The sequence below is a fragment of the Leucoraja erinacea genome, chromosome 12 (assembly GCF_028641065.1).
Source record: "Leucoraja erinacea ecotype New England chromosome 12, Leri_hhj_1, whole genome shotgun sequence".
NCBI classification, from domain to species: domain Eukaryota; kingdom Metazoa; phylum Chordata; class Chondrichthyes; order Rajiformes; family Rajidae; genus Leucoraja; species Leucoraja erinaceus.
In genome coordinates this window covers 11,399,570-11,422,105 of record NC_073388.1, presented here as the reverse complement: position 1 = coordinate 11,422,105, position 22,536 = coordinate 11,399,570, and the positions used below count along the sequence as shown (strand labels likewise).

The following is a 22,536-nucleotide window of genomic DNA, read 5'->3' as shown; positions in this document are numbered from 1 at the left end:
TATTTTTAAGTTTCTGGAAACCCGATTATAAAACTTAAATTTTTGCAACTTTGAATGGTGTTTCACATAGATGGACATCTCTACTAAAGGAAAAATGTTTGGAGCAAACTTTTACTGTCACTCAACACAGGTGAGTGACGGTATGACTCCAATCCTCGGGACAAACATTTTTGGGGAAAAAAGGTAAAATATATAATTTTATCAAGAGTAATTTTTTTAAGGGTGATAAATATTTTAATTACTAATACCTACCGTTTAAAAGTTTTTTTTTATTACAGATGGATCCCCCATTAAATAAATTATGCCGACTTGATATTTCACAAGGAACCATCAGGACATGCGGTTTTCCGGGGGGGGGGACGAACATCAGGGGGGAAATTACAAAATAGCACTTTGTTCATTTAGGGTTCAATCTTTATTTATGAGGATTATGTTTATTAACAATATAGAAAAATAAGAAATGGGATAGAATTTCCCTTATATACAGCACCAAAGTAGCGGGACACCAAAGTAGAAAGTTACTGAAGAATCACCCCTGAATGCAATGGCCAACCTGGAAATAATAAATTTAATTCTCTAAAGGATTGCGCCAAACATATTGTTCCCATAGCAGAGATGTTCATCTATGTGAAACAACATGCAAAGTTGCAAAAATCTAACTTTTATAATCGGGTTTCCAGAAACTTAAAAGTGGACACTTACTGAAGAATCACCCTCTACCTTAGTCTAACCCTGTCATGAACCTACCCCAACAACGACCGTGACCTGCCACCATCAGAGATATTCCGCCCTTTTCCTACCCACCCCTCACTAAACTCTGCAACTTTTCTCCCTCCCCCCCCGTTCTAGCAGAGACCGGTGAAATGTTAATTCCATTTCCATCTCGCATTTCCAGCATGCTCTGCTTTCAGATTTCCAGCGCCTGCAGTGTTTCTTTCTCGCCACTGCTCCTCAGCCTGCTGCTTGCTGCCCCCTCCCAGCCAGCGTGTAGCAAGAAAGCAGGCTACAGCAGGATATGCCCCGGCGCTGTTTGTTGCTTTATCATACGCACTGACCAACATGTCACGGGCTGGCAGAGAGAGGTGTGTCTGCTGACTGATTGGTGGAATGGTGACAAATCTCGCGATAGGATTTTGACAACACAGCAAAAGAGGGAGCTTTTTTTGAAAAAAACAAACCCAAAAAAGACCGACAGTCGAGTACAATCTGCGGCCGGTGATTTCATGGTGCGTGTGTTTTGCGCGGGGGCGAAAGGAAGATGAGCGAGGAGGAGAAAGCCAGCACGTCGGGGGAGCCGGAGAGGGTCGGGGTGAGTGTGGCGCCGAGGCGGGTTTCATGGAACGTTCATTGTTGCAATGAATTGTATCAATGGGCGATAGAACGCGGGGCAATGAATCAATGGGGTATCAATGGGCGATAGAACGCGGGGCAATGTATCAATGGGCGATAGAACGCGGGGCAATGTATCAATGGGCGATAGAACGCGGGGCAATGTATCAATTGGCGGTGGAACGCGGGGCATGTCTCAACTTTCCACCCGGCCTCGGCCGTGCGGGACTCCCTCTCAATACTTGTCATTCCACACTGATTACTACTGCTTCTACTACAGCAGCGCCGATCACCCATCTGCCTTTATTTTCAAAAACCGCACACGCATAACATGTTCGGAGCGCGCTGGGGGGTATTTATTGCGTCGGTGGCGGGAGATTGTTCTCTGGTGATCAGCGTTTTTGTTTTGGGATCATCCTGTGCGTTGTGGTTAACCAGCAAATGGCTGCTGTTGCTGCTGCTGGTGATGGTGGTCAAAGATCTAGCTTTAGTATTTTTGGTGGTGGTGGTGGTAGTGGGAGGGAGGGGGGCTGATGGAGCCTGTGCAGTTCAGGCCTAGCTGCCCAATAACGTCAACGCTGGCCACATCGTCTACAAAGCTGCATTATGTGACGTTTGCACTGGGGGAGCTGAAATCTGCAATGACTGGGCAGCAAACCTGGCCACCCTTCCCCTAAATAGGAAAGTAGCAATGTTTTACAAGTTCACTCGTCTCAGAATTCATCCCGTGGAATAAGTCATGAGTCTGAAATAATTTGAACGATTTAAAATTTGTTAGGGATGAAAAAGAAACCCAGATTGAATGGCCTAATTCTACTCCTATAATTTATGAACATTATTCAATTCAGTTTAAGAAGAATATTAGGGGGAAACTCAAAAACATACTAAAGTTAAGACAAGTAACTCGTCTGCTGAACATGTAATTACATATTTCAGTAATTGTTTTAAAACTTCAGTAAATTTCAATTCCTCACTTTGTTCATGGGATGTGTTTACTGACAATCCCTAATTAACCTGAGGGTGTTACTGGGTCTGCAGGGTTTTATTTATGAGGATAGCCTGGCATTTTTTCCCATAGAGAGCATAGGAGGCTGAGGGATGATCTAATAGACGCGGATACCAAGATGAGGGGCCAAGATAAGGTGAACAGCCACATTATTTTAACATGGGCAGGATATTCTAAAACTAGAGGGCATAAGGGAGAGAGGAAAGATTTAAAAAGGACCTGCGGGCAACTTTCTCACACAGAAGGTGGTGTGTATAGGGGGGTTGCACGAAAGATCATCGGGTCAAAGGGCGTGATACTTTCAAAGGTCAAAGCAGCTCAATCCTTCTGGAGTACAAGGCAGCTTCCGGCATACACTTAACACACAAAACGCATACATTCTTACCTGTTAAAAACCACCAAAATGGTCCATTTTTACGCTGTAAAAAATTGTGGAAATAGTGGTAACTGTGTGAGAAAACTGCCAAAATCACTGCTGCTCACTGACTTGCGAAAGAGCAGCATGCCAGCGGATTGAGGGCAAGTTCCGCTCACGACACCTGGGGCTGGAGGGTGACGAAAGATACTAGAGCACGATCTTGAGGGTAACTAAGTGCTCTGAACCTGAGGACCAAGGTGTAAAGGGCCGGAGGAGCGCATCCCTCGGTACAGCCCTCACTCTCCCCCCGGGGTCAGCGCTGTCTGGCCACGGCCGACCCCCCCGGCCCCGTCTCCCCCCTGTGAGGCCGCACTGTGATGGGCTGTGGGTCGGCAGCGCCCTCACAAGGGGCCAAGTGGAGCGGTGGCTCCGGGCAGTGGACACACAGGGCCATAATTCCGGCAACGTCCTCGTCAGCTGCAGCAGAGTTGGGGACAGTCTGGTCTCTCCGCCCACCCAGAGTCAGTGATCGCGCTGCATCGGGACCGGCACCCGACCCCCACACCGCCCTGACCCTTGGACCTCGACCCCCACACCGGGGGGATTCACCCCCCCGACCCTTGGACCTTGACCTCCAAACCGGGGGGATTCACCCCCCCCGACCCTTGGACCTCGACCCCCACACCGGGGGGATTCACCCCCGGACCCCCACCACAACACGGGGTGATTCATAACTCCCCCCGACTCCCACACGGGGGGACATATGGCCCTGGGTCCGTGAGTGTGGAACCAGTCAGCGTGGACTCCGGATGCTGGGACAGAAGACGGGCCCGTTGCACCGGCATCCATAGTAAGTGCTTACCTGACGTTCACCGCATGTACTCCAGAAGGCGTGGCAACAGTACGGGTCACGGGTCGTGACCTCGACTGCCCTGTAACCTCCTTATGTGAAATGAGTTTTGAAGAAAGAGCACAGTGACGCAGCTGGTAGAGCTGCTGCCCCACAACACCAGAGACCTGCTTTCGATCCTGACCGCAGGTGCTGGCTGTGTGGAGGTTGGACGTTCTCCTATTGACCGCGTGGGTTTCCCCCAGATGCTCCGCACGGTCTCTTCCCAAAGATGGGCTTTGTAGGTAAATTGGCCTCTAAAATGTCCCTATTGTATACGGAGTGGATGTGACTGATAACACAGAACAAGTGTGAATGGGTGATCAGTGGTGAGCTTGGACTCTGTGGGCCACAGGGTCTATTTCCAATGCTGTATCTCTAAACTAAACTAAACTGAACTAAACTAAACTAAACTAAACTAAACTACACTAAACTAAACTAAACTAAAGAAGTGATCTTATTGAAACATAATTCTGTTAAGGGCCAGGCAGGGTAAATGTTGAGTAGATGTTTGCTGTCATGGGAGAGTCTAGAGCCAAAAGCCACCGTCTCAGAATAAGGCTGAGATGAGGAATAATATTTTCTCCCATAGATTTATGAATCGTATGGACTACTCCTGATCCTACTTCTTATGGGTTGGGTTTTATTCATTGTTTTAGAGATACAGCATAGAAACAGGCCCTTCGGCCCGGAGAGTCCAAATAATTGCTGACCATTGATCACCCGTTTACACTGTTCAATGATATTCCAAGTTTGCATCCACTCCCTACACACTGGGGACATTTTACAGGGGACAATTAACTTACAAGTCCCAGGAGATGGGAGGAAACCCCAGAGCACCTGGAAGAAACCCACGCGGTCACATGGTGAAGGTGCAAACTCCATGCAGACAAACCGAAGTCTGGATAGAACTCAAGTAGTAACCTTTGAGCCATTGTCTCTGGCGCTGTGAAACAGCAGCTCTATGAGCTGCGCCACTTATCAGAAATACCTAAGACACAAACACAGCCTCATATATTCCATGGGAGGAACGACAACGTAGCCTTCGCCTTTGTATTGTATTCATTGTATTCAAATTTATTGTCATTGTCTCAATTTGAGACAACGAAATGAATTTCCCGTACAGGCAGTATCGTTAAAAAAAAAAAATCACAAGAAAAATAATAGAAATAAATAATAAATAAATAATCAAACATATTAAAAATAAAATTGAAATTGAATTAAAAATTTAAAAAAAGCACAAACACAGAAAGTCCACAACACAACATAACATAAATGGCACCCAGGTGTTTGCACCATAGTCCAGCCAGCCTCCCCTAGGTCCATCCGTGGTCGGGGCCTTCCGAATAACCCGCAGCCGCCGAGATGGGTGGAATAATAGGCCCTCCCGCCGATTGTGGAACGCCGACGCCGAACTACTCCTGATCCTACCTCCTCCTCAGGGTTGGGACCTTTTGATCATTGCCTTTTAGCCGGAGTCTGCAGCTCCTGAAACCACCCTTCGAGCCCGGCAGAGTCGCAGGAAATAATTGCTGACCATTGCGCCACCGCGTTGGGAGCTCTGCAAACCGCTGCTCCATGATGTCGGCAGCAGGTCCGGCTCCAGACGGCGACCCCCGGTAAGGCATCGCCAGCCCCGCGATGTTTCAGCGCTGTCCCGCTGCTGCTGGAGCTCCGGTCGATCCCAGCAGGAAAGGCCGCGCCAATCCAGGTAGGTAGGTCCATGGTGGGGGGGGGCAAACTCCATGCACTCGAAATAGTCGAAGTCCTGGACCAGAAGCGGCTGAAGGAGTAACCTTTGCAGCCATGCCCCCTCTCTGGCGCTGTGTGAAAAAACAGCAAAAAAAGCAAAAAAAACCTATCAGAAATATCTAAGACTAAAAAAACAAAAACCAAAAGATACATGGCTGTAGGTGGAGGCTGCTGGCACCAGCGCCACCGGAAGTACAATAGCCTTCAGTCAGGAATATCGTGGTCTTTTTATCGTGAACGTTTTCTTTGATGAAATTTGCCACACGGTTACAACATTTAAAATTAAACAATTTTGTAATTGCGTAATTTCACAGAATATCCGGGAATTCGATACCAAATATACTTTTGGAATGTTGTATAATTTTAATAGGTATTAGGTTAGAGCTGTTTACCACTGTACAAGATGAATAGAGCAATAATACTCTGATGTTTTTTTTTACAGCTCTTTACCCAGATCTGTCCTGCACCTAAACAAGAAACTCCAATTACACAGGTACATGGGCAGAATCAGTTCTGCAACACAGTGCATGCATTTATATACACACAAATATGTTGTATTTATTATTTTCATTTAATTTTCAATGTTTTATCTGTACCTGTGGTTTCCCAAATGAAATTTAGTTCTAATTTTGATTTTAAACATTTTGTTCCAAGATTTCTGTGCCGAGGAAACTTACTTTAAAAAATGAGGTTCAGAATAGTTATTATTTTAGAAAATGGACCCTGGAAAATCTGGGAGAAGGAAAAAAGAAGCTCTTGATTTCCTTGTTCCACTTTTTCAGTTCATACTAGTTCATATTAATTACTTTGCATCTCTCACAACTAGGAATGGCACAAGAAATGTTAGGAAACAATAAATTATGCCTTAAATAATGAAATGTATCAGTGCTGTATATTGCTGTTATTTTATACTCTTGCTGCTCAGATTTTTTTGTTCTCACATCAAACTAATGTTTTGTTGTTGTAGTTTAACTTTCTTCAGAAATTTATTTTCAATTTTAATTCTATAAATGAAAACATGGCTTTAGAACATACATTTTCCTAATATTTATTTTAGTTAGTGAAAATACCATCAGAAATATACATTTCTTTGGTTGGCATTTTTTTGGGGGCAGCTTAGCGGCACAGCGCTAGAGTTCTCCCTGTGACCTTGTGGGTTTGTAAGTTCTCCCTGTGACCTTGTGGGTTTTCTCCGATTGCTCCAGTTTCCTCCCTTCTTTCCTGTTCAAAGGCATACAAGTTTGTAGGTTAATTGGTTTTGGTAAAATTGTAAATTGTCCCTTGTGTGTAGGATAGTGGTAGTGTACAGGGTGACCACTTGGCGGTGCGGACCTGATGGTCAGAAGGGCTTGATTCCGTGCTGTATCTCGAAACGTTTCAACTTTGGTTGCATTTTGTGCTGTGCTAACTAGGACTATCCATGGCTTATAAATACCTATGAAAATAATAAAGTGCTGGAGGAACTCAGTGGGTCAGGCAGCATTTGTTGAGGGAATGGACAGAAGATATTTTGGGTCGGGACCCCTCAGATCTCTTTAGTGATTGCTTGCATTTGATTTATATGTCTTTTCGTTTAGTTCAGATTAGTTTAGAGATACAGCATGGAAACAAGCCCTTTGGCCCTCTTGAGTTCACACTGGTTCTATGTTATCCCACTTTTGCATCCACTCCCTGCACACTAGGGGCAATTTATTGACGTCAATTAATCTACAAACCCGCACGTCTTAGGGATGCGGAAGGAAACCGGAGCACCCGATGGAAACCCACGTGGTCACAGGGAGAACGAGCAAACTCCACACAGACAGCACACAAGGCCAGGATCAAACCAGGGTCTCTGGTGCTGTGAGGCATCAGCACTACCAGCTGCGCCACCATGCTGCCCTTTAAAAAAAAAGATACAACTTTCAGGCTGAACAATACATTCGGCTGAACATCTGCCTCGCATTAGCTCAGTAGTTAAGAAAGGGTTAATGGTTAAAGGATAACTCAAATTGGAGGAACAGCACGTCATATTAGACAGCTTACAACCCAGTGGTCTGAATATTGATTTCTCTAACTTCAAGTAACTCTTGCATCCGCTCTCTCTCTGTTCCTCCACCACCCAAGTTGTTTCACTAGCCTCAAAGCCGTCTTGTTGAGTTTCATTGTCTGTAACTCATTTTCACCTAGCCTGCAGCTATCAATGGCTATTTCCTTTATCACCGTAACTTTTTTGCATATCTTTCATTCATTTGTTCTGTATCTCTCCATATCACCGTCTATATCTGTCGTTTCCCTTTGCCCTCATTCTGAAGAAGGGTTCAGAAACATCAACGCTCCCCCTGAAATTTCACCAGTTCCTTTTGCCCAGAGATGCTGTCCGATGCTTTTTGTGTCTATCTAAGGGTTAAGCTTGGATTCCATTCCTCAGAGCTGTTTATGGCCCAAACCTTTCTGAAATAACAAATGAACAAAATCAGTACGTGGGAGAGGATGTTAGAAACAATTGTGACATTGGAAGGGCAGAAGTGGGAATAGTGTTTGCCAGCCAACTCTCTGACTCAGTGAGTGAGTGAGTAGGCGAGCCTGCTTATTGCTGCCAGCTCTTCACTGCTCAATCCATTCTCTGAATGTTGCTGCTCACTATTAGGTGTCCTTATATCAGGCGTTCATAATCCAGGCAAAGCCTGTAATTATGAATAGGTATTAATGTACAGACAACAAATCTGCCTGGATTTGTGACACTGTCAATGGATCCCTTAAGGTCCTGGAGTTTCTTTCCTCTTCATGCCATCATGCTTTTTTCTTTTAAAGAATAACTGAAGAAGCAACTTGTTATGTTTTTCCCAAATGCCTGCAGCCAGCATGATGTTAACCATGTGCAAACAGCAGTGCCGGATTTAGATGAAGAGAGTCCCCAGGCTATTCCACTTGTGAGGCCCTCCCAATCCCCCACCCCCACGACTAGAGGAAGATGGAAGAGTGTTTTAATTAATTTGAGTAAAGCCAAGGATGATGATGGGTGTTTAAAATTCCGCAATTCACAATTCCTTCTCTAAAGGACATAAAATGTTATAGTTAAATACCGTAGTGATTGAGTAGGTTTTTAGCAACGATTATCAGCTCTACCCCTAGCATTGCTCATTGCCAACTTCCTAGTTCAAATATCTTTGCACTTTCCTACTTACCCCTCAGTTTTGACTTTTGAAGCCTGCAAGTATCCAAAGAGGTTCCCTGCACCCGCCATCGCTGCTTCTGGAGCGCGTGTGAAAGTTTGCCGGACCCCGGTGCCACCAAATTGACAACGATGTGCAGTGGCGAACTGGGTCTAAAAATATTGGTTGCCAGGAGACAAAGGGGTCACACTTCATCAGGGGCTTACTTGATATAGGGGGGCCACTTCATCAGGGGCCCACTTGCCATCGAGCAAACTGACACCCTGGCCAGACCGCCACTGCCGATGTGCAGCCGAGCATGGCCAATGAGATTAGGGGCTGGAAAGCTGCACTTTTTAAAAATGTATTTATTGCCAGTGCTAGTGTTGAGTTATCAGCTTAACGCAGTATTATTCTGAAATGGAAGAAAAGGAAAATTACTGAAGGGTTGTTTAGAGACTACAGTGCATTGTGACAGCAAGAAAGCCCTATGACAGTGTCAAAAATATTATACACCTTGGCCGGAGGCCCCCTGGATTTTGAGGCCCTAGGCTTCAGCCAACCAAGCCTATAGTTCAATCTGGCACTGGCAAACAGGAGAATAATAATTCCTAAGACACAAAAAGCTGGAGTAACTCAGCGGGACAGGCAGCATCTCTGGAGAGAAGGAATGGGTGACGTTATGGGTCGAGACTCTTCTTCAGACTGGTTAGGTAAAAGGGAAACAAGAGATATAGACGGTGATGTGGAGAGATAAAGAACAATGAATGAAAGATAGGCAAAAAAGTAACGATGATAAAGGAAATAACTGTTTATTGTTAAGCTGTTTGTAGGGTGAAAATGGGAAGCTAGTGCGACATGTGCGGGGGAAAATAGAGAGCGAGGGAATGCCGGGGCTACATTAATAATAATAATAATTATACTTTATTAGCCAAGTATGTTTTGCAACGTATGAGGAATTTGATTTGCCATACAGTCATACCAATAACAAGCAATAAGGCACGCAAAATACATTTTAACATAAACATCCACCACAGTGACTCCTCCACATTCCTCACTGTGATGGAATACGAAAAAAAAGTTCAATCTCTTCCCTTCTTTGTCCTCCCGCGGTCGGGGGCCTCGAACCTTCCGTTGTCAGAGCGATCTTGGCGATCGTGCCCTCCGCGTCAGGACGATCATGCTCCCGCATCGGGGGGGATCTCATCTCCCCTGCGCTGGGCGATCGGACCACGGGTTGGGGCTGGTCGAACCTTCTACCACTTTGGAGATTCCCGACATCAGTTTCACCCCGAGACTGCGAACTCCTCGATGGTGAAATCCGCAGGCCGTGGTTGGATCGTCGACCCCAGGCATGGGGATCACAGGCTCCGATGGTAAGACCATGGCCCCGCGGTGGGGCTCAAAGTCAGTCTCGAATGAGGCCGCGAGCTCCATGATGTTGGGCCGCAGGGCGACCAGAGATACGATCTGGAAAACAATCGCATCTCCGGCAAGGTAAGAGACTGAAAAAAAGTTTCCCCTGACCCCCTCCCCCACCGCCCAACATAAAACAAACCAGAGAACAGTAACACAAACTTTTAAAACACACTAAATATAACAAAAAGATGAAAAGACAGACAGACCGTTGACTGCACCACCTGAAGTGAGGGAATTCAATATTCATACCAGTGGGCTGTAGGCTGCCCAAGCGAAATATGAGGTGCTGTTCCTCCAATTTGCGTTTAGCCTCACTCTGACAATGGAGGAGACCTAGGACAGAAATGGGAAAGAGAATTAAATTGTCGAGCATCAGGTTGGTTCAGGCGGACTGAGTGAGTGTGTTCCGCGAAACGATTGCCCAATCCGCGTTTGGTCTCGCCGATGTATAAGAGTCCTCATCTTGAACAATGGATACAGTAGGCGAGGTTGGAGGAAGTGCAAGTGAACCTCTGCCTCACCTGAAAGGATTAATAATGACTGTTTATGATACCGGTTTCTATAGATGTTACAACTTTTACTTCATCGCACAACTCAAATTATCTTTTCAGATTTAACCCATATTTTATTGTAATACAAATTATTGCCTGTATTGCTCTTGTGCAGTGTTTATTAGTGATCGTACTTTAAATAAACATCTCACAATTCAGAGCAATTGATCTTATCACATTTGTGTGGACAATTTAAGACTTGCAGATTTGTAGGTTAATTGAGCACTGTAAGTTGCCCCCTAGTATGTAGGAAGATGGATCGCAAGTTGGATAACATAGAATTGGATAATTTGTAAAACTTAATTCTCTCACTTTTAATGGTTCAACTAGTCCAAGTGGGAATGTCACCACGGGGGGGGGGGGGGGGGGTTGTGGTGTGGGGCGGGGTGTTGGGGGAGGGAGGATGTGGGAGAGGGTGGTTTGGGGCAGGGGGTGTGTGTGGGCGGGGAGGAGGGTTGTGGAGGAGGGGGGTTTGTGGGTGGGGAGGGAGGATGTGTGAGGGGAGGGGGGGTTGTGTGGGTGGGGTGTTGAATTGTGGGTGTGTGGGCGAGGGGGAGGGGGGGTGTGGGCAGGGAGGGGTTGTGGGGTGAGGGATTGCAGGGGAGAGGGGTGTATGGGGCGGGGGGAGGTGTGGGAGGGGGGGGAGGGGGGTGGGTGGGCAGGGAGGGGTTGTTGGGGGGAGTGATTGTGGGATGGGGGTATGTGTGGGAAGAGGGTTTGTGAGGGGGGCGAGAGGTGTGTGGGCGCGGGGGCTGTGTGGGAGAGGGGTGTATGTGGGCAGGGGGAGGGTTGTGTGAGGGGTGTGTGGGAGGGAGGGGGTGTGTGGGAGGGAGGGGTGTGTGGGAGGGGGGGGGGTGGGGGGGGGGGGGGAAGGGTGTGGGGCAGGGGGAGAAGAGAGCTCAGAAAAGACGGGGGAAGAGCCATGGGGAAGTGTGCGGCATTACGGGGAGGGGGTGCGGGAGCCAGCGAGGAGGACCAGAGGGGAAGGGGTTGGGGGTGCGATGTGGACTCACAGCGGGGTCTGGTCGCTTCGCTGGTCTCCGTTCTCCACACGGCTTGTGGACTCAGCCCCGCCTCCGGGGATTTATTCTCTTCGCCCCGCCCAGTGAATTAACAGCAAAGATTAATAGCTGGAGGGGTCATTTCCTTCATGGTGACTGACAGGCGAGAAGACCAAAATGCTGATCACACAATTTTTTAAACCTTCATAACTTTTGAAATCTACCACCGATCGGAACAAAACTTGGTGGCTTGGAGCAGAGTAAGGTGGCGAGTAATCCTAGCGATATAGGGTAGCGTTTTGCCGCAAATGTAATTACAACGCAGTGATCAAGATGAGAGTTTTAGTAATAGTATAGATGGTGCTTTTTTTATTACGTACTGAGGTACGCTGAATTTTTGTATTCAGTTTGAATCCCAATGAGATTTTTTCAATCCTGTGTGATCTGTGTTAAATGGGTGGTTAATGGCCAATGTAGACTCAGAGGGCTGCTTTCCAAGCTGTATCTCTCTATCTATCTTGGCATTCTACTTATATATACCAGCATTGTCATGGATTCTATTTTAGAAAATAAAATGTGATCAACGATGAACAGACTGAACAACATTTTCCTTCCCAACTTGAGTAGAAGGACAAAAATAGGAGACGTTTTGTCTGTCCTATTTTGGTTTAGTTTATTGTCATGTGTACCGAGGTACAGTGAAACGCTTTTGTTGCATGCTAACCAGTCAGTGGAAAGACTATACATGATTACAATCGAGCCAGTCACAGAGTACAGATACATGACAAAGGGAATAACATTTAGTGTAAGGTAAAGTCCGATTCAAGATAGTCCCAGGGTCTCCAATGAGGTAGACAGTAGCACAGGACACTAGTTGTGGTAGGAAGGTTCAGTTCCCTGTTAACAGCTGGGAAGAAACTGTCCCTAAATTTGGAGGTGTGCGTTTTCACACTTCTGTACCTCTTGCCTGATGGGAGAGGGGAGAAGAGGGAGTGGCCAGGGTGTGCTTCGTCCTTGATTATGCCGCTGGTCTTGCCGAGACAGCGTGAGGTGTAAATGGAGCCAATGGAATGGAGGTTGGTTTGTGTGATGGTCTGGGCTGCGGCCACATAGTTTTTGCAATTTCTTGCAGTCTGGGATGGAGCTGGTCCCGATAAAATGCTTTCTACCACCCATCTGCAGAAGTTGGTGAGAGTTGTTGGGGGACATGTTGAACTTCCTGAGCCTTCCAAGGAAGTAAAGGCATAGGCGTGCTTTTCCCTTCACCTGCTGCCTCCATGTCTTAGGAAAGAGAAGAAAGTTGTCTGTTTGGGTATTAAATCATTTCCTGCAATTATGATGCACTAAGTTTTTGCTACTGAGAAATTTTACCAGGCACGTTGGTGTAGCAGTATAGACCCGGGTTCGATCCTAGCTACGGGTGCTTGTCTCTATGGAATTTGTACGTTCTCCCCGTGACCTGCCTGGTTTTCTCTGAGATCTTTGGTTTCTTCCCACATTCCAAAGACGTATAGGTTTGTAGGTTAATTGGCTTTCTGTAAATGTAAAATTGACTCTAGTGTGGGTAGGATGGTTTTAATGTAAGGGAATCACTGGTCAATGCGGACACGGTGGGCAAAGGGCCTGTTTCCACGCAGTACAGTGCTTCCACTTTGAAGGAAATTACCGAAAATTCTGGTTGTCTTCGGTTAATTTTAGGGAAATGGAATAATTCCGGGAAATTTCCACATCCGGCCCGCAAAGGTAATACACACAGCACTGCCGGTTTGGTGCTCAAAGGTTTAAACAGAGGGCTGTCAGGTTAACGAGTGGGAATTTAAACAAAGAGCTGCCAGCTGCAGCGCTATGGGTTCTAAATATAGCGCTAGCTGTTTTAGTGCTATGGGCTTTAAACATAGCGCTGTGGGCTTTACACATAGCACTATGGGCACAGCGCTATGGGTCACAGGACGTTCGGGAAAATTCTCGTCTAACAATGAGTCTTTGACATTCCCTTTCTCAATTGAGCATTTGATTATTTTTCAGGCAGTGATAGAATTCTGGATAAGTCTAGTGGTGAAAAGTTACCAGTGGACGGTCGGATTACAGTTACATTGGGATTTGCCTTGATTTTACAGAACGGTGGGTGGGCTCAAGGGGCCAAGAGGGAGAGAGGGAGGGGTGGCGAGGAGGGAGAGAGGAGGGAGAGAGGGAGGGAGAGTGGGAGAAGGAGGAAGGGAGAGAGGGAGAAGGAGGGAGGGAGGGAATAAGAGAGGGAGGGAGGGAGAGAAAAATGAAGGGGGGAAGAGAGAGAGAGGGAAGGAGAGAGGGATGGAGCGAGGGAGGGAGAGAGGGGGAGGAGGGTGGGAGAGGGATGGAGGGTGAGAGATGGAGGGAGAGAGAGAGGGGGAGGGAGAGGGAAGGAGAGGGATGAAAGGAGGGACAAAGAGAGGTCGAGAGGGAGGGAGAGAGGGAAGGAGAGGGAGCAGAGACTGAGACACATGAGAGCAGGTTGAAAACAAAGACACCAAAAGCTGTTTGAGGCAACGAAAACTGCCTTGCATAACACTGTACAAGTGAGTAACAGAAACAGGCAGATACGGTGTAGGTACATAGATCTGTTTTGCCTTGTTCTTCTTTGTGTTGTTAACGTGTGCCCGCAAAGAAAAATACACGACAAATAGCACGCAGGAAGCATTTTTGAAAATTTCAGGAAATACCATCAATTTCCAGGAAATTTGGGATTTAATGTAATGTCATTTCAAGAGAGAGTTAGATTTAGCTCTTGGGGCTATAGGACCCAAGGGATACGGGGAAAAAGCAGGAACGGGCTACTGCGTTTATTGGTTCGTAGGGCCGAATGGTCTACTCCTGCACCTATTTTTCAATGTTATTATGCATGATTCATTCTGGGTTTGTTTTTACTGCCGCTTCAGGTCTTGGTTAAGCTTAAGCATTTCACGAAACCTCACACATTTTAACGTGTACTTGCATTACAATACTTCACTATGAAGCATACTCCCAGGTTACCAAAGCCACTTCCACTTCCTCTTCTTTCGTATGGCGTCCACAGCCTAAAGTTGTAGGACAACTTGTTCTATTTGATCTTATTTGATTGTGCACGCCAGGTTGATTGCATTCGTCGAAACAGGGCAGACCACGTGAAGGATGCAATCTTCCATCCCACCAGAGCCACCATCTATCTTCAGTGCAAACCACCTTCTGCAGTTCCTTCCTTCACATAGGATGTGTTCTTATTGATTTCAGAGTAGTTGTAGCGAGATAGGTTTTTTAACTTAAGAATAAAGTATATCTCATGTTAGTTAAATGAAACCATTTAACTTTATCATTTTAATAAGCATGCTTCTTTTGGCCTTTCTTCCCATTCTAGAACAGTTTAGAGAAGATGCGAACTTTTACTTGGAAGGTGTTTGACCTATTCAAAGTAGGTAATCATATTAGTACTGCGTTAGGTCCTGAGGAAAGGGAAACGTTAACCGGAGCTACCTGTAACAAGGGTGGCCCTCTTGCATCACGGAAGTAGCAATGGAAATTAAATATTGCTCTAAAGATCTGAAGCAAAAAGAGAAATTAAGTGATAGGAGTAGAATTAGGCCATGCGGCCCATCAAGTCTACTCCGCCATTGAATCATGGCTGATCTCTCTCTCCCTCCTAATTCTCCTGCCTTCCCCCCATAACCTCTGACAAATGTTGAAGATACACAGTTTCCTAAAAGAGAACGGCCAAATTAACTCTTGAGATGGAGACACTTGGTTGAAGCACAGGTTATTCCATGCAAGAGCTGTTGTATCTATTCTCTCCCATGTTTCGATAACCGAGTGTCTCTTTTCCTGGTTACTTAGTAAGGTGTTGCTTTCAGCATTAGTGTTTAGAACAGTAACATGAGACTGGTGTGTGAATATTCCTGTGTATCTGTTATTGTTAAGCTGAATGGCCCAATAACTTGGTGGCTTTGTATGAGTGCAGATGAGTGCAGAGTAGATTATTTTATTTTATTAATTTATTATTGTTGCGTGTACTGAGGTACAGTGAATAGGGCGGCACGGTGCCCTTTGGGGTGGTACAGTTGTGTAGCAGTAGAGTTGCTGCCTTCCAACGCCAGGGACCCGGGTTCAATCCTGACTGCTGTCTTTACGGAGTTTGTCGGTTCTCCCTGTGACCACGTTGGCTTTCTGTGGGTGCTCCGGTTTACACTCACACTCCAAAGACGTACAGGTTTGTAGGTTAAAATTTCAAATTATCCCTAGTGTGTAGAATCGTGTTAGTGTATGGGGTGATTGCTGGTCGGCCCGAACTCAGTGGGCTGAAGGGCCTGCTTATGCGCTCTGTATCTCTAAACTAAACTAAACAAAAGAGCAAAGGCAGACTGGCATTGAGGTCAAGAATATGCTGCTGGTCTTGCTGAGACAGCGCGAGGTGTAAATGGAGTCAATGGAAGGGAGGTTGGTTTGTGTGATGGTCTGGGATGCGTCCACAATTCTCTTGCAATTTCTTGCAGTCCAGGATGGAGTTGTTCCCAAACCATGCTGTGATGCATCCGGATAAAATGCTTTCTACGGCCCATCTGCAGAAGTTGGTGAGAGTTGTTGGGGGATCTGAGATCCGGTCTGAGGGCCTGTTTGCGCGCTGTTTCTCTAAACTAAACTAAATAAAAAGAGCAAAGGCGGCCTGGCATTGAGGTCAAGAAGGATGATGGGAGAAAGCGCATCACAATAACAGAGGATCCTTTCATGATTCCAATTGTGCTGTGGCTATGGTTGAAACTTGAAAAGAGAGATTCAAAAATGAAAAGAATGCAGAGAAACGTTGGAGATAGATTAATTAACTTCTGTAGTATCTCAGCAGGTCTGCCAGCATCTGTGGAGGGAATGGATAGGCGACCTTTCTGGGTGGCACCCTTCTTCTGACCGAATAACATTGCCCGTCCATTCCCTCCACAGATGCCGCCACTGAGTTACTCCAGCATTTTGTGTTTTGCTCAAGGTTGCAGCATCAGTTCCTTGTGTCTCCATTGGAGATAGATTGGTAGCTTGGAAATGGTTGGGAATATGTGCTTTGAGGAGGTGGTGATAGACGTGGTTTTAAAAGGATTGGAGGTCAGCCTCTGAAGAGACAGTGCCATTAAAATTGTTGTTAAAGATTTGTGGACATACAAAAAAATAGGATGGCACGGTGGCGCAGTGGGAGAGTTGCCGCCGTACATTGTCAGAGACCCGATTTCGATCCTGACTATGGGTCCTGTCTGTATGGAGTTCGTATGTTCTCCCAGTCACCTGCGTGTGTTGTCTCTGTCCGGTTGCTCCGGTTTCCTCCCACACTCCAAAGACGTGCAGGTTTGAAGGTTAATTGGCTTTGGTAAAATTGTAAATTGTCCCGAATGTGTGTAGGATTAGGTGGGCCGAAGGGTCTGTTTCTGTGTATCTCCAAACTAAAGTAAACTAAACCTGATCACAATGATCAGCCATGATCATATTGAATGGCGGTGATGCTTGAAGGGCCGAATGGCCTACTCCTGCACCTATTTTATATGTTTCTATGTAATACTTGGTTTTGTTTAAACTAAACTCTTGGTAGAAAGATAGAGTTTACTGCACAGAGGTTTTCTGACCAAAATTGAAGTACTTGCCATAAACTGGCATTGTCATAAATAGCACAAGGAGTACAAAGAATTGATGCTGCTTCACTATATTCATTGTGATCCATTAACGGACATGGTTATCGTGATGAACAATGGATACATAGAGACGTGTAAGAGTTTTTGTAAACTTGAGTTTTTCCTTCAGTTAAAGGTCTTAAAATTATGGCTGACGCAGTGTTGTTTTTTTTTAACTTTCAGAGCTATGTCTTACCATTGCAAACTAAACTGCCTCCAAAGAGCTCTAGTACAGGAAGCGATATGGATTCAGAATACGAAGAGAAAATGGTAAGAGTTGATCCTACCAAATCAGTAAGATGTCCATTTTATGTGTGCTTAATTACTGCAGACCTTGTGAATGTTTTTAAAGAGTGAAACATATGAATGTCATTGGGCCAGTATGTCTAGGAGTAGGGAAATTGGCAGCTTTATACTTCAGGTTGTTCCAGGTTCTGCAGAATTTTACTGAGAATCGGCAAATGCCACCGTTCTGAGATTAATTTTGCAACAGTGCCGCAGCGGTAGAGTTGATGCCTCTCAACGCCTGACACCCTGGTTCGATCCTGACTACGGGCGCTTATCTGGACGGAGTTTGTACACACTCCCCGTGACCCGTGACTACGACCCCCTCTCCCGACCATCCTACTAGACAATGTTCTATCACTGGAAAATAAAGTGGACTTAAGGTCAAGGTTGCTTTATCAAAGGGAGCTGAGGGAATGCTGTGTGTTCTGTTTCACAGAGACATGGCTCACCCCCAGCTCCCCAGACTCAGCAGTCCAGCCTGAAGGGTTCTCCAATGTATGGACCGAACGCAGGCATTGGGCAAAGGGAGAGGCGGGGGCGTCTGCCTCATGGCCAACTCTTCCTGGTGCTCAGACGTGGCAGTTCAGTCTAACTCCTGCTCTCCGCACCTGGAACATCAGGCGAAGTGCCGCCCCTGCTATCTCCCGAGGGAATTCAACTCCATCTTCCTGACCGCAGTCTACATCCCACCCCAGGCAGCCGTCCGTCTGGCATTGGAGGAACTGCACGCCGTGGTCAACCAAGCACCAGTCAACCTGAAAAAATCACTCCCTAACTACCACCAACATGTCTCCTGCAGCACCAGAGGATTAAACACCCTCGACCATCGCTACACGACCATCAAGGATGCCTACCGCTCTATCCCTCACCCTCACTTCGGGAAATCTGCCCATTCAGCGGTGCTGCTTCTTCCTGGATACAGGTAGCAACTGAAGAGCGCACCCCCCAGAGATGAGGACTGTGCAGAACTGGTCTGGGGAGGCAGAGGAACAACTACGGGACTGGTGGAGTTCATAGACTGGGCAATAATCAAGGACTCTGGCAATGGACCTGAATGAATACACCACAGTTGTTACAGACTTCGCATGGAAATGTGTGGAGGACTGTGTTCCTACAAAAACCATCCAAGTGTTTCCTAACCAGAAGCCTTGGATGAACCAGGAGATCCGTATTCTTCTGAGGAGCAGATCCCGGGCATCCAGGTCTGTTGATGCAGAAGTCTATAAGCAGTCCAGATACGACCTTGACAAGGCTATCCAAAAGGCCAAAAGGGACTTCTGCTCTAAGCTGGAGGATCAGACGAATGTTCGGCAACTGTGGCAGGGCTTGAATGGCCATCACAAAATCCTCAATTGGCAGCGAAGCATCACTCCCTGATGAGAATGCGTTCTACGCATGCTTAGATAGGGGGAACACTGATGTGCCTTCTCGAGCCCCCATACGCTGTGATGGTATTACAGTCACAGTCACAGAGGCCGACGTCAGAAGATCTTTCAGGGGGGTAAACCCTTGGAAAGTGCCAGGACCTGATGTTATACCCGGTCGGTGATTTAATAACATTGGTGCAATATACTGTTTCCTCTTTGAACCTATTTAACATTGATGATGACTGATGCACATGTACATGTGGTTTCTTTTATGTATCTGAGGATGTGGGGAGGAAGGTTCCAATAGTGTGAGAGCACAGGACCAGAGGTCGTAGCTTCAGCATTAAAGGATGCTCCTTTAGGAAGATGAGGAGGCATTTCTTTAGTCAGAGAGTGGTGAATCTGTGGAATCCATTGACACAGAAGGCTGTGGAGGCCAAGTCCATGGATATTTTTAAGGCAGAGATAGATACATTCTTGATTGTGATGTGTTTCAGGGGTTATGGAGAGAAGGCAGGAGAGTGGGGTTAGGAGGGGAGAGATAAATCAGCCATGATTGAATGGCGGAGTAGATGATGGGCCGAATTCTTGCCATAGAGGGAGAACAAAGAAGTTTCACCAGACTGATTCCTGGGATGTCAGGACTTTCATATGAAGAAAGACTGGATAGACTCGGCTTGTACTCGCTAGAATTTAGAAGATTGAGGGGGGATCTTATAGAAACTTATAAAATTCTTAAGGGGTTGGACAGGCTAGATGCAGGAAGATCGTTCCCGATGTTGGGGAAGTCCAGAACAAGGGGTCACAGTTTAAGAATAAGGGGGAAGTCTTTTAGGACCGAGATGAGAAGAACTTTTTTCACACAGAGAGTGGTGAATCTCTGGAACTCTCTGCCGCAGAGGGTAGTCGAGGCCACAGTTCATTGGCTATATTTAAGAGGGAGTTAGATGTGGCCCTTGTGGCTAAAGGGATCAGGGGGGTATGGAGAGAAGGCAGGTACAGGATACTGAGTTGGATGATCAGCCATGATCATATTGAATGGCGGTGCAGGCTCGAAGGGCCGAATGGCCTACTCCTGCACCTATTTTCTATGTTTCTATGAATGGCCTAATTCTGCTCCGATCACTTATGAACCTATGAACGTATATCACATATCCAATGCCAAATGTTGGGTACCTTTAAGGAATGTGAGAGTCTCAATTGTGGTGATAACAGTAGGTATGTTACAAAACCTACCTGAATCGTGGCTGAGCATCTGCCCCACCCCTTGTGTGTGATTTTGGCGCTGTTTAGAGGGGGCGGGTTTAAAACGCGATTTTTACTAGGCTGTTGCAATCGAAAATGTTCAGCCTAGTAAATCATTAACGGAAAATCGCTGAAAGACCTCGTCGCAAAAGGTATTATTAGTTTTTATGGCCTTGTAAAATAGTTAGAGTAATTTAAAAACCACTCTCTCACTCCGCAACCTCTCGCAGCCCCAGGGTTTTATAAAGCAAACAATTAAAGGTATGTACCTTATTTTTACATTAAATGGGGCATGTAAATAACCCTGTAATTAAAGTTTTCTATAGCGAGTAGTTCATTTTGGGCTCTTTATATCCCGCAGTATTTTTCCTGGCATTTGAGGGCATAAATCTAGCGCAATGTGAACGTTCTAAACCAGCGCGTTCACAGGAACCCACTAGAAAGCCGATTTAAATTGACTTTAATTTACAGCAATTGAACACTAAATTCCTTCCATTTGGCCTATAAATTGATGTAAATGAGATTTAAAAATCATGTTTTATTGTGAATTATTTGTGAATATTATTTGGACACTTGGGCTATTTAAAAATGTTAATCATTTATTAAGAAATGGATAGATGTTTAGATCTAGTAAATTGAAGTTTGAAATTAGCTACAATTGGGTAACTAACTAATTATATGCTTTAATTTCAGGTCATCCAAGTTAGATTATTTTATATTTGTTTCAGAATGGTTCAATCTATGATAACTGTAAATTTCATTCAGTTCTCTTAATTTTTAAGAAGGTTATGTGCTTTTGACTGTCCACGTCACAGCTTTTTTGTTATGTCCATAGAAAATCAATAGGGAACAAGATGCTAATTTCCGAGTATGAAAATGGCCATAACTTTTTTATTACTTGAGATATGAAAGTGAATTATGTGTCAAATTAAACTTATTGTTATGCTTTATCTGATGGGATAAATTGCAGACTTGATTTTTTAAATCTCAAAATTTTGTAACATTGCTAATAACAGGAGTTCCATTGTATCAAGTAAGAATTGTCTTTCAGCGAAGAAACAAGATTTTATTTTTTGATTTCTCTGTTACAGAAATTGGACCGAACCAAAAGATTTGAGTTCCTCTTAAAACAGACCGAGCTGTTTGCTCATTTCATCCAGCCAGCTTCTCAGAAAGCTCCTTCATCTCCACTAAAGTTGAAACTGGGAAGGCCTCGAACAAAACTGGATGAAAAACAATCACTGCTTTCAGTCGGAGAGTAAGTAAAACATGCCATTTGAATAAAAAACCTTTAATACTTCTGTCTATCTAATGTCTTTTTAAAGTATGACAGACAGTGCGTTATCATACGCTTTGTATCTCTTACTAGTTTTCTCTGTATGAACACCATCAAACCCAATAGTTTTTGATTAGTCAGAGTGTCAGGGGTTTTGGGAAGAAGGCTTCCTTCGTCTCATAGATAGAGCTCTAGGGGCTAGTGGAGTCAAGGGATATGGGGAGAAGGCAGCCACGATAGGGGACGATCAGCCATGATCGCAATGAATGGCGGAGCTAGCTCGAAGGGCCGAATGGCCTCCTCCTGCACTTATTTTCTATGTTTGTATGTTTCTAAGGCAGGAGAATGGGGTTGAGAGGGAATGATAGATCAGCCATGATTGAATGGCGGAGTAGACTTGGCTTAATTCTGCTCCTATAACTTATGAAATCATGAATAGCACATTTTGAATTTGTAATGATTAAGTGGCGATTAACTTTAAATGCTCTACCCCATCGTATTCTGACTGACTTGATGGGCCAAAGGGCCTAATTCTGCTTCTATCACTTAGGAACTTATGAACTTATGAGTAGTTGATTGTACATTTTGAACATAATGCTTAAGCGACGATTAACTTTAAATGCTCTTCCCCATCGTATTCTGACTGAAAGCGGCTTTTTAACTTTCTGGGTTTGGGCTGTCTAAAATGTTAAATCATCAGTAGTCACGAAACTGGTGTACATTTCAGGCATGTCCACGAATAATTTCCTTGACAAATTATTGAAAAGGCTTTGAACAGCTGAACCTCCTGTGCTAATCCCTTCAGCTTCCCGCAAGTCACATCCTGCCAATTTAAAAATGACCCATTTAATATTTTTGTTGATGTTAATTTGGGTGGCAGGGTGGGGCAGCGGTAGAGTTGCTGCCTTACAGCGCTGGAGACCTGGGTTCGATCCTGACTACGGTGCTGTCAATAGACAATAGGTGCAGGAATAGGCCATTCAGCCCTTCCAGCCAGCACTGCCATTCACTGTCACTGTCGACATCCACAATCAGTACCCCGTTCCTGCCTTCTCCCCTGATTCCTAAACTCCGCTATCTTTAAGAGCTCTATCTAACTCTCTCTTGAAAGCATCCAGAGAATTGGCCTCAACTGCCTTCTGAAGTAGAGAATTCCACAGATTCAAAACTCTCTGTGTGAAACGGAATTTGTACGTTCTCCCCGTGACCTGCATGGGAGCTCCGGTTTCCTCCCACTCTCCAAAAACGTACAGGTTTGTTGGCTAAT

The 22,536-nt window shown here is 45.4% G+C and overlaps 1 protein-coding gene across 1 annotated transcript in view; it reads left to right on the top strand.

The window, feature by feature from the left end:
• Positions 1–1,009: 1,009 nt before the first annotated feature.
• smarca1 (SWI/SNF related, matrix associated, actin dependent regulator of chromatin, subfamily a, member 1) overlaps positions 1,010–22,536 on the top strand; it is a 92,803-nt gene continuing 71,276 nt past the window's right edge. Inside the window, exons 1-4 of the mRNA XM_055643572.1 lie at positions 1,010–1,309; positions 5,777–5,827; positions 17,277–17,363; positions 21,085–21,251. Of these exons, the coding sequence (XP_055499547.1) occupies positions 1,259–1,309; positions 5,777–5,827; positions 17,277–17,363; positions 21,085–21,251 (356 nt within the window). The 5' untranslated portion in view covers positions 1,010–1,258. The remainder of the gene's footprint in view (positions 1,310–5,776; positions 5,828–17,276; positions 17,364–21,084; positions 21,252–22,536) is intronic.